This window comes from Cyrtonyx montezumae, unplaced genomic scaffold (genome assembly GCF_038088225.1).
Source record: "Cyrtonyx montezumae isolate F1298 unplaced genomic scaffold, pur_monq_1.0 scaffold_16, whole genome shotgun sequence".
Taxonomy (NCBI): Eukaryota; Metazoa; Chordata; class Aves; order Galliformes; family Odontophoridae; genus Cyrtonyx; species Cyrtonyx montezumae.
This window is the reverse complement of record NW_027071892.1, coordinates 8,612,178-8,630,894: the sequence shown is the minus strand read 5'-3', so window position 1 is coordinate 8,630,894 and position 18,717 is coordinate 8,612,178. Positions and strand designations below refer to the sequence as shown.

Below are 18,717 nucleotides of genomic sequence, written 5' to 3'. Positions count from 1 at the left end.
TGGTCAGAAGCTGATGTAAAACCTCTTTGGCATTCCCACCCCTGTCCCGGAAACCAGACACAGCCATTTTCCTGACTCACAGCTACAGCGTAACCCCCCCAAGAGAAGTGATGGATGCTGTGGTCAGACCCTGAGATTCAGAAAGCTGAGCTCAGCATTTCTGATTGCACGCTAGCTAACATGCAGGAATGCATAGACTCAGAGGAAAGTACTGCATCTTCCAAAGGCAATGTCTTCTCTGGAGGTAACGTGGAGTAAGGCATCGTGTTGAGGGGCACTTTGTCGCAGGTTTAATTGACAGAGAGGGGGTGAGCAGCAGTGGAGTTGTGCTGGGTGCCCTGGGATGCAGCAGAGCAGTGATCAGAACCCACTCTCCTGCCTGGGCCCTGTGCCACAGCCAAGGCTGCTCCCTGCAAATTCTGCATGCTACAGGGCACAGTAAATAGCCCAGAATGTGGGCAAACACCAAATTGTGGCTCAGCGCCTCTGGGCTACTGGGATGGCAAGGCTGCAGGTTCATGCTGAGCATTGCTACCTGCAGTCAGCAAAGGCATCTTGTCCTTACATAGGCCAGTTACCAACTGGCCAGATAGCACAGAAACATCTAATGGGATTACCTGCGATGCTGGGATGTGAAACGTGCATACAGCTTTGTCCCATGCAAAGCACAGCAACAAGAAGGTACATCTACCCAGAGACAGAGGCTGTCAGAGGGCAGGGAATCAGCCAGATCTGATGGCCCCAATGGAAGGGTGGGCACTGTCAGAGTTTACCTTCCCTGGCAGTGAGAACTTCGCTTAGCACCTGGCTAATTCCCAGCAGGAGCTGCATGGGGGGCATGGTGCAGATAAGGGGTGGCAGCAGAGCAGGTGCAGAGCCACCGTGGGGCTAGAGGAGGGCCTGTCTGTGAAGCACCAGTGACATGTGGTTCATTCATTTGTGGAAAAACACCCTTACTGCTGAGCAGGAGCACTCTCTCTCCGTGTTCTCTGCACAGAAGTTGGGCACTTCAAATATTCAGCAGTGCCCTGAGGCCCCAGGAATGGGCTGACGTGAAGTGCATCACCTGCCAGACAGAATTGATTCAGACTCTGTCTTATCTGAAATAGCACCGGCCCGGACCAAGTACAAGAAAGACACTCCACTTAACAAGCACAATTAGGGCTGCATGGCTGTAATACAGTGGTAGGAAAGGAGCTTAGCAAGAGTGATTAATTTCCTTGTAATGCCACGCGCTGTGGTTGGACTCAATGTCTGCCTCTGGCACAGCACAAGCTGACCCCAGCCATGTTTTATTATAACCCCAATTTGCTGGAACTTTCAGAAAACTTTCAAGTACATCTGGGAGATGTTTCCTCTATGGCTGTTTATGACCCATGGGAATGCAGTGCAGCCTCCAGGCTCAGCCCTGGGCACCCTGTGCATGGCACCCAGCACCAGGGTGGGCATGGAGCCAGGAGGATCCCCTGCACCAGAGCTGAGCTGGGTCATGGGGTCTGCATCAGGCAGGGATGGTGACGGTGTGGCCACGATGCTTTCTGGGTTTGAATGAAGCTGCTCACAGAACGGAATTAATTGTCTTCTGGGGCCGTGGCTGTTTCCTTCCACACGGCATCAGGACTGCTCCTGCTCCTTCCGGCTGTGTTCCCTTGTTGCTGTGCACTGAGCCCTCTCCAAAGCACAGAGATGCACTTGATCTCTGCAGCACTGGGTCCCTCCTTCTCTTGGCAAGTGCAGGAAATTTTATTGGCTGTTTGCTAACGGAGATGGAAATTAACATGATTAGTTTGCATCGTAATTGGTAGCATGTGTGGTGAAGAGATCAAAAAGCAGAGAAATGGAGAGTGGTGGAGTTTCGAAAGCAAAGCTGATGTCAGGGTCCTGGTGCAGCCACGTGGCCACAGGTGGGACGTGCTCTGTTTGTGCTGTGGATGGGTGCTGGGTGCTGTGGTACAGCCCTGAGTGCCACATGGGCCCCACAGATGGTGGCAGTGGAAGCCTTCCCTCCCACAGCCATATGGAAGAGTTCTGTCACAGTGCTGTGACAGGGAGAAAGATTTAAATGGTAAAGGCGGGTTCATCTGAACTGTGTCCAACTTACCCACCTAAGAATAGCCTCACTTCAGGGGATGACTGGTTTCCATCCTCCCTCTTTCACACATTTATAGCACCCTTGGTTCTCCTTCTGACTCCCAAAGCTGAGTCTGTTACCAGAGGCAGTGATGGCCAGTGAGTGGTGTATGGTGATTGGCCGTGATTTATGCCCTGGAGTCACGCAGAGCATGGCTCTTATCCTCCAGCTCTAACCTACAGCTCTCGTGCATGGAAGCAGAAGTCCCAGATTTATTCACCTGCTCCCATGCCTTGTTTATAGCAGGCTCTCTGCCTTCCTGTCACACCTGGCCGTATTAGCTTTTATCAGATCATAAACGTGGCTCAGCAAAGCTGGGCTTTGTGTCAAGCACACTGTAATATTCTCAAAACACAGCTCCGGCAGTGCACATCCTGATGCCAAATGTACGGATCTCAGGATTACGTGGCAGAGCCCCTAATGTTCTGTCAGTCAGGATGCAGCAAATCCTGTAAGTGCAGGCACGGGTGAGCTTTTGTTCGGAGCATCACAATGGCAGGAAGCTTTCTCCCGTGTTTACTTTCCGTTGCAGACATTTACATTTGGACCAATGAGCTGGGAATGTTTTCTTGCTGATTATAAGTGTGGCATTAGTATGCAGATGGAAATGCAAATCGGCCTAGATGAGACTTCCTGGATGGCAGTGGAAGTCAAGGATTTCATCTAGCGTGATCTTGGACATAGTTTAAGCTCCTCATAAACAAGAACACATAACCCTATGCAAAGACTTCACCTCAATAAACCTCCCTGTCAACAAATCCCAGGAGCCAATGTTTGCTTTAGCAATTGGTTCAGGCTGTGTGCAGTGTAGGACGTGTCTGACGCCTGAGGCTCACCTCCACCAAGCTCTGCTGAGAGGGATTCTGATGTCCTGGAGTGTCCCAGGGTTTGGATGTCTGTATGAACTTTTCCCAGGGACCCCCAGGGGTCTGACCTCAGTATATGGACTGCTTGAACAGTTATTGTTTCATGGTAAGAGACGAATTGCCTTCTCCGTGCCAGGTACAAGGATTGCTGCCAGCCCCTGCTGCTTTCCTTCAGTGCAGAGGCCAAAGCAGTGCAGGAGCACACAGCCCCTGGTTCTGCTAGGAGCTGTCAGGTCCTGGTCTCCAAACCCATCAAGCACCCAGGAGCTGTGAATAATCCCATGATGTGAAGGTACCTGCAGTTTCTGGGGAACACAGCCCCATCCCACCACAGCCTTGAGGGACAGTAGTTGGCTGTCCCTTGCCCCTCTGCCCTCCAGACATTTTCCTAAGGCCATGCCTCCAGAGATGGCATCTCCCATGCAGCAGTGCCCTAACGCCATGGGCTGCTGCTCTGGGGCAGGCAGGGGGGGCTCAGGCACAGAGCCTCAGCAGAGCAGCTGCAGCAGTGTGAACACTTAATTAGCCTCTGTGTTCATGGCCCAGTCCCCAGGAGCCTTATGTAGGAGTTGTGGGGACCAGAAAACTTCTTCAGCAAGAACAAGCAGGGAGGCTGTGCACTCCCCAGCCTTCCTTCCAGCTCTGGAAAGCCTTCAGACCGAGAGTGCGAGCCAAGGAATGCTGGCAGCACCAGGCAGCTGAGCACAGCCCTCGCTGCTCCATCCTTGCGCATAAATTACCTCTGGGCTCTGTGCTAAACAAAGGGACCTGAAATAATTCTGCATTTTAATAAAGTCAGCATTCGTGCCTCTGTTGTCCTTATAGAATGAGAATTTGCATTTCTTCCTGCCAGCTCGCTCTGCACAGCCTGCTGGTACTGGAGACCGGCTGCATGCTCCTGCGCTCTCCACCATGGACTGAGTTACATTTTATTGCTTAATCACTGTTACAGCAGAAAATACAGGTAGAGCTGCTCTAAAACCTCCAGAATACAGGTCTTATGAATGTGTTAGAAGTCTTCCAATGGGAAAGTTCCTCTGAAAGGTGACAGTTCCCAGAACAATTCTGCTAGTGACCTGTGTCTTCCCCACCCCCCCAGGCTACTCTCCCCCTATGTCCAGAGCTGCAGGTGAGCCCGCACCCAATTCACCCAGCCCCTACTCTCCAAATGTCTCTTTCTGTTCAGATCTCTGCAGTTTTGGCACAGATTCCCACTGTGACAAAGCCAATGCCACTGCATCAGCCCAGTTCTGGGGACAGCACAGAAGAGCTCTGCCTTTCCCAATGGGATGCGGGACTGTGGTTACAGCACCAATGTGTCCCACCAAAGGCTGTGAGGCCGTGCTGCAGTGAGGGGCACCCTGTGTGTGCTCCCAGGATGATTCCCTTGTCACAGTGTGCTGGCAGCCTGCAGAGCCCCATCCACCAATCCCTCTGCTGCACGGCTGCCCCAGGGCCTCTGCTGCAGGACGAGCTGCGATGGTAGCTTTCAGCATGTTCAATTACTGTCAGTTAATGATGATTAATTTACAATTAAGGGTCTCCAAAGGGTAGTGTGTGTGTTAAATAAATATTGATCTTTCATTTGTGGCCACAGATATATTACCCCAGTTACAGGAAATGCAGCGGTGGTGGGAGCGTGGCTCGCAGCCCCACTGAGCCAGGTGCCCGAGAGCAGCCCAGGGAGCACTGATTGCCACAAGCTCTGGGTCTGTGTGGTGTGTGCAGGGAGCAGTCCCTGGGACACATCACCAGCTGCTGCGCAGGAACCCCAGCGGGGTCAGGCCTGGACTGGGATGCTGTGGGGTGAAGCTGCAGCAGGGCTGCACGTTTCATGGCTGCTTGGTGTGGCACCCAGAGGCCTTGTTACCAGCAGCCTCCTGCTGCCTGGGGTCGTTAGGAAAAGATCAATTACTCCCTGACTTGTTTTCCCAGAACAGGAGCAAAGAATTCAGCCTGTCTTTTAAGAGCCCCAAAACATCATTAAATAACCCAGAGAGCAGACTGCAGACCCCCAGGCTGCACGTCTGACGTTGTCTCCTCACAAGAAATAACCAGGTTGAAGACATTTTCCCAGCTGAAAGGCAGTGCCTGGCTGAGCCGTGTCCTCTTTAGCCTCTGCTCTGTGCAGGCTGCTCCAGATGCAGCTCAGTGTCTCAGGTCATACACTCGCATTTCTCTCAACATTCAATGTGTTTTTCAACCCAGTTTTGGCTTTTGGTTGGCACTGCAGCTGCTGCCACCAGTCCAGAATGCTGTCATCTCCTCATCCTGTCAGACGTGTCTGTGAAGCTTTCTTTATGCCACTGTTTTCTGACATCTTTCTGACTTTTCTGTCTGTAATGAGCACATTCTCCAAGACGCATTTTTCTAAAAATCTTTTATCAGTGAGTTGTTAGCTACACCGCACTCCACATTTTCCAATACCATCCCTATTTTTAACTAGTGCCTTTGAAGCATTTGTGACTTGCTTTGTTGGTCTAGGAGCGCATACCAGTGTGCTATCAATATTCCCACCAAAATCTGCCCGTGCTGCTCAAGAGCCCTTCCTGCAGCATGTCACAGGCCCTGGTCAGAGCACAGTGGGACACAGCTGCAGCATGGCAGAGTCCTGCCCGGAGCCACTGCAGCAGTGCTGCACAGGGACAGGCACAACAACAGCACCGGTGGAGAGAGGGCGTAAAGATCAGGTACAGCAATGCCTGGAAACGTTGGCAAGATATAGGCTCATCTCCTTTGTATTATTTTTCTTCAGAGACACAGGTGTTTTGGTGTTTGCTGCACCTCTTACCATAGCTGCATGGTGACAGCCTTCCATGCAGATGGCTTTGCAGCCACGCTCATCCCTGTGTAAGCACACATTCGGAGGCTCTGCACAGCCCCTCACACACCATCTCATCATCTCAACAAGTGGTCCTCAGGAGTCTGTACAAATACCTAAACATGGTGCAATCCATCCAAAATAATCACGGCCCATTGCTCTTCTCCCAGCACATTCCCCATTGCCACCCCCTTGCCAGGAGCTGGGCTCCCTTCTCGGCAGAGCGTTTCTTGGAAGCAGGCTTGCGAGAAGAATATCGTCTCTGGCTTTCTCTTTTATTGGAGGCATGTATTTAAAACGATGCTTTTGTTCCAAATGAATGAGTTGATTCATTCAGAAGTGCAGTTTCTGTTTTTGAATCAGCAGAGCTGTTTATGCTCACAGTGTCCATAAAACTGTTATTTTCGTCCTGACACTGATGCTTATGAATAAAATTTAGATCTCATTCAGAAGTACATTAGCTGTAGCTATTTGGCTTCTTGTTAAAGCATTAATTTTTATTGAGAAGACTACATAGCCAAGCAGTTCCTTCTCCATCTTACAGCCAACTAAGTACCTCAAAGTACAAAGTGCAACAAGACAAAATTGCAGCACGTGCCTCCCTCACTGCCATTGCTGCTCTAAGCCTTCAAAGTGTGTTTCTGCTCCAGGAGCTCCCCGGCTGTTCTGAGCTATGGGGAGAGGCTGGAGCAGCCACGTGGGGGTGAGGAGGGGGCTGGCACTGCGTTCCTGTGCAGGGTGCTGGGTGTGCTGGAGCCAATTAGCCATCCCGTGTATTTATTGCGCTTATTTTGCTTGAAGCAAGCTGTTGAATGTCAAAAATACTTTATCATTTTAGCAGGAAGATAATTTTTAATAGATTCCACCTACAAAAAGGAGCTGACTGGCAGAATATTAAACTCAGGGAGATTTATTTTTAATCCGTGTCTCCAAACAGCTTGAGATAACCATTTGTTGCATTGCTCCCGGCTGATTAATGCTGCCGTCCCTCACCTGTCCTCCTCACTTGGTTCTGTGGCAGCTGTGGCCTCTCACATCCTATTAACCTTGTCTGCAGAGGGACACCTGGCCAAACCCGAGGGGTCACCAGCAGTTAGTGCCATTTGCTGGGCACTAAGTCCTGTACTCCTTCTTAGAGGAGCTGATGAATGTGCGTAGCCTGTGTCTTGACACCAGAGGAGTAATGCTGTTCCTGATCATGGCAGAGCATGCATCCTGGACCCGCAGCCTGCCAGCATAGCACCAGGCTGCTGTGCCAAGTGCTTCCGCAGCAAAGTCAGCGCAGAGATGGCTGCGCTGCCTCTGGTTCCCCTAGGTTCGTTCTGTGGTAGTTTCAGCAGTAACTTCCTTGTGCTGGATGGAGCAATTAAGTCACTGTTCGTAATAGAGCAGCTTCTGAAAATTAAGGTGATTTCCTTTATTCCCCCTCAATAATTTGATGAGTTATTTTGAGTGATGTTAGATTTAATGGCTAAATCAATATGTGTATTTAGTGTTAGGCTTTATTTTAGTACTAAGTAACAAGAGATAAGCAGACTTAGTGTTAATTGGTTTGTGTTTAGCATTTATACTAATCAGAGCATGCAGTGCTGCCCAGGGCTCTTCAGCACTGGTAATTCTGTTTATCCAAACCAGGCGTTGTTTACTCTATTGACTGGAGTGGAATCAGTCTGTTTTTCCACCTACTTGAATGTTATACTCCATGTGTGAACTCAAGACAGAATCCTGGCTAAGCCTGAGCTGTGCTGCACGCAGTGCGTATGGGAAGAAATGGCTGAGCAAACCCTAAAGAAACCAAAATGTTAACATGCACCGGCACTGACAAAGTCCCTACATGGAGACTTCAGTGTTGCAGGTAAACAGCATTTATTTTCCCTTCCAGACTATTTCTCTGCCTCACCCCTGAAGCCCTCAGGAGGAGAGATGAGCCGTGCTCCCCTTCCAAACTCACTGCCTGCCACAATTAAGACAGAGCTGCTGTCACCCCATGCATCGGGTGAATCCACGGCCACAGCCAAGCTCTGCTTGCTGGGCTTACAGTGCTCTGTTTTCATGAACCATCAACAGGAGATGGCCTTTATCCGTAATGCTCAGGAGCCCAGCTCCGCGGTGCTGCCCAGACAACGGCTTCCTGGAGCAGTGCTAAGCCCTTGGAAATGGGATGCAGCGCTGGCAGCCCTGTCTGCATCCTGAGCCCTTCCCAGGGCCTATCCCTGCCGCAGACCCCACACACCTCGCAGCAGGACGGGCAGATTTTTGGGCAGCAGCAGTGTGAGCAGAGCCCGCAGCACTGCTCCCCCAGCAGAGCCAGTTTTTGGGAGGGAGGTCAGGTGCACCGCGGACAATTCAACCTTCTTGCTGCTCGAAGCTGTGCTGAGAGGCAGAACAAGATGAAACCGCTTTTATTTTGCAAGGTGTGATTTTATTGATTTCAGCCAACCAGCCCTAACCTGGTGGCAGTGCCCCTCCAGCACCCTTCACTCGGAAGGGTCTGTGCATGTCTGCGGAGGAGGGAAACCCGGAGCCGCCGATGTCAGAGATGCAGCAGCATTCTGACAGGTTCCGAGGTGGACGTTACATGGCTCCTGTGAGGACAGTGTGGGGACGTCGCCCAGTGAGGGGAGGAAGCTCTGCTGCACCATTCGCACTGACTGTGTGATCCGAGTCAGAATGAGAATCATAAATCTTGATTATTCTCTGTCTCAGCTGATTTGAACCAAATGCCTTGGACAGGGATATAGTTCACATCTCGCTGAAAACTGCAAAAAAACTGATTAAATGTACAAACTGATATAAATAGCACTCTATCTGCGTTAATGCCCAAACTGTCACTGCTTGGGGAGAAGATACTGTGTGGACGGGGCTTTCTGTCCTGGCCAAGAACAGCTCCATGAGTATTTTTGGAAATGACTTTCTCCCTGCTTCCATTTATTTTGGTACTTTGTTCCTGTGATGCTGGCTGTTATTATGGTGCTGTCAATTACAGATGGCATCTCTGATTCTGATTGCACTTTGCTTACAATTAAGCATCCTATAGAAAAATGGAAATGCTGGGTCATTAACATAAAGTAATAATAAGGTAAACCATTCAATTATGGAGGGAAAAACATTTTGAATAATAAGGATATTGTATGCCTAAAAGACATTCAGATGCCAGTGTATTATCATTTTTGCATACATAATAAATGAGCTGAAACCCCAAAATAATCCACGCGAGCACGTCAATGGCTGTGCACTCGGCTGCAGCCCAGCTGGCATCGCTCTCTCGTGGGTCAGAAGAGCAGTGCCCGGGTGGGAGCAGTGCAATCCCAGATCTGTACGATCCTTGGCAGTGCTATGGGAGGACTCAGTCACTGTGGGGCTCACTTGTCTCCTGACCGGGGTGTGATGGCTGTGGAAGCTGGATGTGCTGCGCCTGCGTGCACCTCCCTGTGCACATTAACAAGTGGAAAGTTGTTTTGAAACTAGTGAGAGGTTAATGCAAGAGGGGAGGGTTTTTTTCACCCAGTGTTTAAATGGAAGGGTTTGAGACTGGCTCTGCCTTCTCCACATCTGCTGTTACCTCGGTCATTGTAGTGCAGGAGCCTGTCCTGCCATCCACATGGCCAGGGCCTTCAGTATTGCTGTGCCTGCACAGATCCATCTCTCCTAAACTAGAAATCAAACCCGTAATTGCACAGAGCTAGATGCCCCTGCCCTGCCTCTGAACAGCCTGGTGCTCCTGTGACAGCATTTGGCAGCTGTTTTGTGTCAAACCTTTCTGTGTCAGTGGAGTGGGAGCCCTTCTTTCTGCGTGGCTCATCAGCGTGCACAGCTTGGCACAGGGCGTGTACAATCACTTCTGTTATTCATCCTCTTCTGCAGATATTGCTGCTCTTGTTGTCCTTCCATCACAATTCCATCCTTTTAGTTGTTGATGGCTCTCCTATTACTCTGGCACTGTGTTAGGATAACATCCAGATACATCTGAAAAGTGGAATTTATTTACTGTTTTTTTTTTCCTCTGCAAAGCTTTTAGCATGATATAGCAGCAGTGCTTGCACTTAAGCAGCCATTATTTTCAGGATCTTTTTTTTCCTGGTAGAAGTAAATTTTCCAGAAGATGTAATTCCCCATGGTGTATAGATCTATATTAATACATCTTAATGTTCTACTTTCGTGATCTTCCTTCTCAGGAAAAGCCCATCTCTGGTAAATAGGAAAAATCTCAATTACACAGTTTTGTTGCATCAGTATTCAGAGCAGTTTGGACGTGTGTCTTCTGAGCAGATGGGGGAGCAGGAGTGAGGAGGAGCAGGAGCACCCCGACCCCAGAGGACTCTCATACTGGGGAGTGACCAAGACAGGGATTCTGGCAGCCCAAAACTTCTTTGTATCAGTTTACTCATTCCATAGCTAATATTTTCCCATGGGGTTTGCCTCACAAAGGCCTGATCCTTTTCTGTGAGCCCTACTGAGGAATGAGTTGCTCAGTGGTGTTGGTGTCAGTGTTGGTGACACTGCTGTGTGCTGCTGTCTGTCTGTGCTGCTTTCCTTCTCCACCACGGGGAGAACATCATCAACATCCAGGTCTTCTCTCTTCCTTGTGTGATGATGTAAAACAGATGAGGTGTTATGGAGGGGACTTGCACTGAAGAGAGGCCTGTATCTAACAGGGAGAGCACAGATCCAGACCCAGCGCAGCAGATAACCTTGACTTGGAAATCCGCCTCCAGCAGAGTCTGTGTTTGTGGCATGTGCAAGAGGGGGCATTCATACTGGTGCTTCTTTGCTATGGCTGTGATTAATACAGTAATCAGATCTGATAGACAGTGCTGACACATTCCCCACGAATCGCATTGCTGCACTTCTGTAGGGAACCGCAGTGAGAGTCAAAACAGTTACAGCTGCAGTGGGGTTTGCAATATGTGTTTCCAGGCTTCTTCACTACCTGCTTCATGACTGAGCAGTGACCAACAGTAAGTCAGACATGAAAATTGGAGAGATCAGGTCGCATTCATCCTCAATAAAACAATGTTGTGCTAAACGTGCATCTTCATCTGCAGAACTGAGATGGCTTTGCACAGCTGAAGCTGAGTGATGCTGAGTGGTTCTGCAAAGCATCTGCCAGCAGCGTGCAGAATGTTGGTGAGTGTTCATAAGCTGGGCAGCTCACGGAGACAGCAGACCCCTGGGCATTCGCCATGGCTTCTGGTGAGGAGGTCCGCAGCTGGGGGCACTCTCCATTAGGAAGGCAATGAAATTGTGGCAACACTCAGCTGAAACTGTGTGATTTCTGTGTGAGCCGTGCTGTCAGATGGGCGAGGGATTTCAGAACAAGGCAACAGCCATGTCCCCAAGGAGATCCACTTGAGGAAAGAACAGAAGAAAGCAAGATTTAGCATTAAGATCATAATTTCAGATTACATTGTGCTCACATCAACAATCTATATACATAAGAGTCTTTGAGGAACACAAGGCAGTAATAGCTATCCAAGCCAGCCTGAACAGAGAGGGTTATTTTTAATTGCAACTGAATGGATCTAACCTTGTGATGTCTGTTCATAAAGCATCACTGGATTAATATGGGTTCCATAGTCGCTTCTGCTTAAAAGACTTTAATGGATCAGCTTAGTTCTCTGCTCCACGATTATAGTGTCCTTACCGCCTATCATGCATGAGCCAGATGGTCCTGGTGAAATCAGAGTGTATTTATATTTTTGTCTGCTCTCAGCCAGCTGCCCACTGATTTTGGTGCTCAGTGGTAGGAGGAGAGGAACGTCCCTGGGTGAGGTTCACATCCCTTTCTCACAGTCCCGGCATCCTCTTCCCAGGAGGAGCCAGGCACTGTCTGTCTCCTGGAGTGGGTTCAGCTGCTTCCCAGTGTGCAGGGGGATGCTTTCAGTTCTGTTGGTGGTGAGAGCCATTAAGATGGTACAAGTACTGTAGAGATCCCGAGCGATGCCTATAAAACCTCTGAATTCCTGACAGAATCAACAGTGGGCTCTCAGGAGTCACTCCTTGTCCAGGCCAACACCAGCACAAGCCAATGAGCTGTTAAAGATTTTGCATTTTGTGGAGACAAAATTTGTTTCCTTTCGTCTGTTGGGCTCTGGACTGCGCTGGCCAATGAACCGTGGCACTGGAAATAGCCTGCACTCCAATGTCATTGCCCTCTGCCACCGAGAGATGCAGGGATGGTCTGGCAGTGCTCTGCGTGTGGGCACGGCCCCGAGGGCAGCTCCCCCCGCCTGGCAGCAGCACGCAGTGCCCACTGGCTCTGCGCAGTGCCCCGGGGCCAGGCTCAGGCTCTGACCCCGCTGTTTACATTTGGTTCCTCTTTGATAACTTTGCTATTGACACAATTTCAAATTTGGCATTTCGGTTACCATAGCAACTCGATACTTCCATTCTCTGATCAGATCGGCTTGCAGTTAGTCAACACGATGTTAGCACCTCCGTTGTTATGGCAACGGGAGTCCGTTCTCCATCGCTCCGCCGCCGTCGCACAGGAGAGGGCTCGGACGGTGGGAGTGGTGCTGGAATGCCCTGGGTGCCTCCGAAACACACAGCCCAGGAGGTGCTGGAGGCTTGGTGGGGAAGCGAATGGTGTGAAGAGAGCAACCTCAGGCTTGGGAGCACAGGGACTCGTCCTTGTACACATGGGCTCTCTCAAACTGCCCCTCATGAGGACACTCTGCATGAGCACCACATGGCTGGATGAACTCTGGGACAAAGGAAAGCAGCTTGTTGTCTGCAAAAAAAAACAACAGTCCCAGGCACTCCTTATTACATCCGCAGGAGCAGAGCTGTCAGTGCAGGGCTGGGGTCTCCCTGTTCTCTCACATTGGCTCCCAGGTCATGCAGCTGCCACAGAGCATCTCGCAGGGATGGTTTTTTCCCCCTCTGTGCTAGCACCCTCTTTTCTGAAAGCGCCTCGCGATTTGTTGAATGCTTTTTATTAAAACACATGTGCAAGCCATTTGAATTAGAGCAGCATGAATCTATTAGGCAGCGACAGATGCAAGTTTTGTGTCTCTTATTAGAAGGGATTGGATTCTGAGGTTTAGTGATGTGCAGAGGATTGGACTTTGGAGAGATTAAAATTATTTTCAGTGTTAAGCACAATATTTCTAAGCTAATGCACTCAGTCTTGAATATAGATTCACAGACCAAAAAAGATTATAAAACATTAAACCTATGTAAATTCAGCTGTAAATTTATGTTTGAACGAATTCGACAAGAGATTTGACCTGGGGGCTTACAGCAAATAGGTTCTGCTTTTAATGCGCACCGCAGCCCTCGGTTGCAATGCCGCTCTCCCCTTGAAAGTCCCACGCCTGCTGAATTACTGGCAGGTCACAGTTGACAGCTCAAGCAATTATACCAGAATGTGTTAATAATAAAATGGAAAATGACTTCGTGTTTGTCTTTTGGAAGACAAAAGCAGATGTTTGCTCTGTGCAGAGGAGCTGCGGAGATGAGCTCCACGCGCAGGTGTCCCCGTGGCAGCCCCTGGCCATGGACAGCCCCGTGCAGGTCCGTGTCCTTCTCTGCAGTCCTCTGAGCCCTGGGAGCTGCCGTGAGCTTTTTTTTCCTCTTGTTGGGAACACGAAAATGCCGTTAACAAAGACTCCTTTTGAGTGGGATTGCAGGAAACCTGCAACATCGTGCACAAGCTGCCTACACAGAGATAAATGACAGCTGTGACTGAAGGAATAAACAAGATAATCTGGATTTAAATAAACCACAAGGGGATTTTGGCAACATGCAAATTCACAAATTTATAAAATGTATCCTTTGAAAATAAAGAGCTTTCTGAAGCCAGCAGTTAAGAACAATTACTGCAGCAGGCTTTTCGAGGAGGGCTTACCGCTGCTCTTTGCCACCAACCGCCGGGGACGGGGGAGCAGATGCACTTTGTGCCCATCGCCGTGCCGCAGACGGAGGGTCTCTGGGGGGAGTGGGGGCTGCAGGTCCCTCTCAGGGCTGAGGGGTGCCTGCCCTGTAACTTGCTGCCAGTGTACTGTCTGGAGCACCCTCGCTGTGGAGAGAAAGCTTAGAGGCTTTTTGTTTTGTTTTGTGATAGTTTATCGAGACCGTAATTTAAAGTAAGAGCAAAGTAAGTAGAATATTAAGGCTCCCTCCTGGCTCCAGAGCAGAGGGGAGAAAAATCCTTGTTTACAAACCTGCCCACAAAGGGGCTTTGCCACTGCGTCGCAGAGCCTGGGGGTGGGAATTCTGCTGGCTGACACCCAGCGGCACAGGCAGCGGATGCTCTGGAATGATGGCGTGGGTGCAGGAGAACAGCAGTGCTTCCTCTGAATTCAGATTAATTTTGGTCTGTTTTAACGTATTGTCATCTAAGAACCCACAAATGATGGTCACAGTCTGTAACATGAAGCAAACAAATCTAGTGCTGTACCCCAGAGCCTGGGCAAATGTGGCAGTGGCTTCAGAATGCTCGTGCTGTCAGCAGCCCCCTGCTGTCCTGCTGCACAGCATCAGCACAGGGTGCCGAGCCCAGCCAGCCCTCGCTTCTCAGAGCTTTTAGTTTCAGCATCCACAGACATTTGCAGAACAGCATCTTGTCAGATAGGAGCCCAGATACAAAGATGTATTACTCTGAAACAATAATTTAGTGGTTGTGGCCAGACTGATTCGTGTTGTAGAGGAGATGCCAAGCGGCCGTGAGCGATGTGAAGCAGCGCCGGGAGCTCCCCAGGGCCGCACAGCTCTGTGCTGCACAGCAGAGCGGGGTGGGCAGGGAGGGCTCTGCCTGTGCCACTCCAGGGTCACACCAGGAGGGGGCAATGGGCCCCTCGAGCACTATTGTCTGAGCGTCCGTCGCTTCCGGGCCAACAGAGCTTTTAACATCTCATAATGGCCACATTTTGACATTTGACAGGCTGCTGCTTGCTGCCAGCGTGCCTGACTCAGAGGAGCCTAGAGCAGCCAAGTCTGTCTGTGCAGGCCCCTCCGTATGCTCAGACAATTGCATAGGAAAACAGCTTATCCTGTCTGAGAAAGCATAAACAAGTGTGCAGTGCTGCAGCACGGGTCTTGAGTTAACGGAACACCGTGGGGTAATGGGGCTCCCTACTTGTCTGAGTCCATTTGCACCATAGTAGGAGTTCTGCACACTGCTGCTTCTGTTACTGACCAGTGCCAAAGCCAGGGGACCCACGCAGGACACCTCCCAGCCACTGCCTGGCCACAGTCCCCCAGTTGCCCCCAGATCAGCTGTAGTTGATTTGCCCTGTACGTAGAACAGCCAGAAGCAGTGGGCTGTGGTTAACTTGTGATAGAATCAGTTAAAAAGGAAACACAGAGAGATTGCTAGCTGCACATGATGATAAAATAAGTATTTTGTTGAGGAAGGAACAGGAGAGTAACACATCAATTTTGGTAATTAATGGTTCAATAGAAATCTGTTGTGGGAATGCCCTGGGCAAATTCACAAGGTTGGAAGAGTCCTTATTCTCTGGTTCCAGTTCTTCCCCTTGGTCCCCTCCCTGTTCCTGAGGCTGCCCCCAGATCCCAGCTCAGCCACTCCTGTGCCATTTGGCTGCTGCCCCTCCTGCAGGTGTGGGCTCTTCTGGACATGCTCTGGTCTGTTGGAGCAGTGTTATCTCCCTGGGCTGCAAACTGCTGCCAGGCACTGCTGATGTGGCTGCCAGTGGCAGGTGCTATCCTAAGGGCTGCAGCCTGGAAGTAGAGTCACACCAGAGCCATGCTCCTTTCCTGCAGAAACATTAGGTCTGAGTGCTGGATCCCTCCAGGAATGCCACCCTGTGGTTGTGCAGCATCCTCAGTCTCCTGCTGCTGTCTTCCTCTTAATCCCTTCTGGCTTTTCTTAAAGGAAAACACCTTGAGAGGCACTGCTGTGGTCACTGCCACTCAGGGACTGCTGCAGGGACAGGATGGGATGGGATGAGGCACAGCTGCTGGCATTCAGCAGGCACAATCATGAGGCCCAGTGACAGACAAACGTGGCTGGGCCTCATCTGGCAGAAAGCACTGCTGGCAGCCCTCAGCTGCATAATGCCATGAACTGACTGCTTCTGAGTGCTCTGCTGCTTGACGTCAGCATCACTGCGGTCGCTGGTGCCCAAGGAGCTCTCACAGAACCAGTCCCAGCCATTCACATTGTTTCCTCAGCATCTGTTTGAACTAAAAATAGTGAGAATGTGAAGGGATAATCCTGCAAGACCCCGAGCACTTCCCTCCATGCTGCTGCCTCATACCCACTCAACACTGCAGGACCTGGCAGGTCACACATCCAGGCTGCATCCTCATAGCCTGCTGCATTCCCCATCCCACTGCATCCTCCCACCTCCTGCATCCTCACATGGCAGCAGATGCTCGGGACAAATCAGCAAACATCAACGTTAAACAAACTGCACTTTGTGTGGGTGTGCATATGCACAAGTATTCGAAAAGCTTCAGACAAAAAATATTGTTGGAACACACTTAAAAAGCGATCAATACTTGTGCCTGTAAAACCTTTAAGCATACGCACCGTGGTATTGAGTGCTTGCACAGTGAGGCTGCGACAGCTGCCGGGGCTGGGAAGGGGCTGCAGCATGCTTGCAGGGACATCACTTCACATCTTCAGCCTTGCTATGGGGGCAACTGGGACAAGCATTTACCTCTTTGTTTTCTTAGACATAGCTGCTATCTTGCTGCAGTTTCATTTTACAGTATGGTAATATGCTATCCAGGAAAGTCTTGCTACATGCTAATTTATCCGGTAGGCAAATTCCTTTTGGCTAATAAAAGTGCTTGCACAGGAAGCTCAAAACCCAGCAGCAATTAATTATTGACAGAGCATGTGAATTAGAGATAAAAGAAAAGTCATTCTTTCTCACACACAAGATAGTAAATAAATTTAATTATTGTACTAGAAGCAGGGGATCTTATTCTGTATTAAGTTTTATTAGCTGAGACATTTAAAAGCATGTCATCATAACAAAAAGGTCTTGTGTAATCCTAACTGCACCACTCTGGTACAAGGCTCTGAAGTGAATAGACTTAATTGAGCAAATGGAAGCAGATGGCTTGCCGAACAGACAGGTATTGTGCAGGTTTATTGTCAATTAACTTTTGTCTACATATGCCTATGGCGACCTGACTGTATAATGCATTACCGAGGCTAATTTAACACTTTGGGCGCCCACCGTATCTGGGGTCTGAGGGGAAACAAAACCAGAAGCACTTTGGTCCCCAGGCTCATGGGTTGGGTAATGTCCCCACTGTGGGGCAGGAGGGGCCGCCGGTGTCCGCCCTCTGCTGCTGACCCCCTCCCTCTGCTTCTGTGCAGGGACGTGATGCCCAAGACGCTGGATGGTCAGATCACCATGGAGAAGACCCCCAGCTACTTCGTGACCAACGAGGCCCCGAGGCGCATCCACTCCATGGCCAAGGACACCAAGCTGATCGTGGTGGTGCGCAACCCCGTCACCCGCGCCATCTCGGACTACACGCAGACGCTCTCCAAGAAGCCAGAGATCCCCACCTTCGAGGTGTTGGCCTTCAAGAACCGGACCCTTGGGCTGATCGATGCTTCCTGGAGTGCCATCCGCATCGGCATCTATGCGCTGCACCTGGAGAACTGGCTGCAGTACTTCCCCCTCTCCCAGATCCTCTTTGTCAGCGGTGAGAGGCTGATCACAGACCCAGCCGGAGAGATGGCCAAGGTCCAGGACTTCTTAGGCCTCAAGAGGATTGTAACAGAGAAACATTTTTATTTTAATAAAACCAAGGGGTTCCCCTGCCTAAAGAAGCCGGAGGACAGCAGTGCTCCCCGGTGCTTGGGCAAATCCAAGGGTCGGACTCACCCCAAAATTGACCCTGACGTCATCCACAGACTGCGGAAGTTTTACAAACCATTCAATGTCATGTTTTACCAAATGACAGGCCAAGATTTCGAGTGGGAGCGGGAAGAAAGTGAGAAATAGAGCCAAGAAATTGGGAAGAGAGCTCTTTCCTTTTGAGATGTGAATCATCGTTAGAGACCCAGAACTCACGCAGGGCTGAAGGCTCGGGCTTGTAAGCACAACACTTGCGTGGTCAGGGCTGCAGCTGGAGGTGAACAGCATGGCCAGCTCTGAAACCTTGGTGACGTGTCACCTCCAGGGTGTGCCTGGGCTCTTCCCTCCTGAGGGATCAGGGAATGGGCAGGAGGAGAAGGTGGTGGGAGTGCAGCTGTGGGTGGTGGGCGCTTCTTGTCCACGTCCTGCTGCTGGTGTGTCCCTGAGCCATGCAGGTGGCAGCAGGAGGCAGCGTGCAGAACCCAGCAGCACTGCAAACCAGGAGGTCTGATTTCCCTAGCCCTAGCTTAAAGTTTTGCTCACGCAGCAGCATGAGATCTGGTGAATTCAGGCCGTGCATTCACAAGCACCTTGGCATTTGTGTGTGGAAGGAATAAAGCCAGTTATGCTGCAAAGGAACTCTGTACAGAAACATAATTTGCACCAGATGTTCCAGTTACTTGTTGCACTAAAACTCGTACTTACCAAGTGCCACAACACCTGGGCACGATTCTCCTCTCACTGGTGACCGCAGCTCCACTGATGGAAGAGAACCATTCTGATGCATGGGGAGAGAACCATTCTAATTTATAGGGCTGCTCAGTGAGACCAGAATCGGGGCCTTCCCCCCACATCCCAGGGCCTCGCTGCAGATCCTGAGCACTGCTTGGGGGCCAGGCTCTCTGCATGGGATCTCGGCCATGGGGGCAGCTCTCCCACCATGGCCCTGGAACTGTGGCTCACGTGCACCTCGGGACCTGCTCCTGCTGCTGGCTGCTGCCAATGGGCTGTGTGAAGTCCCGAAGCAGCCTTCATCTCTACTTCTGAATCCCTTACAAAAAAGCAATTAATTCCCAGGGTGAGCACTGCTCCGCAAACATATGTGTG

At 50.4% G+C, this 18,717-nt stretch overlaps 1 protein-coding gene across 1 annotated transcript in view; it reads left to right on the top strand.

Moving 5' to 3' along the window:
• The window catches only part of HS3ST4 (heparan sulfate-glucosamine 3-sulfotransferase 4), a 43,011-nt gene extending 24,586 nt beyond the window's left edge, over positions 1-18,425 (top strand). Inside the window, exon 2 of the mRNA XM_065733034.1 lies at positions 17,121-18,425. Within this exon, the coding sequence (XP_065589106.1) occupies positions 17,121-17,757 (637 nt within the window). The 3' untranslated portion in view covers positions 17,758-18,425. The remainder of the gene's footprint in view (positions 1-17,120) is intronic.
• The last annotated feature ends 292 nt before the right edge of the window (positions 18,426-18,717 follow it).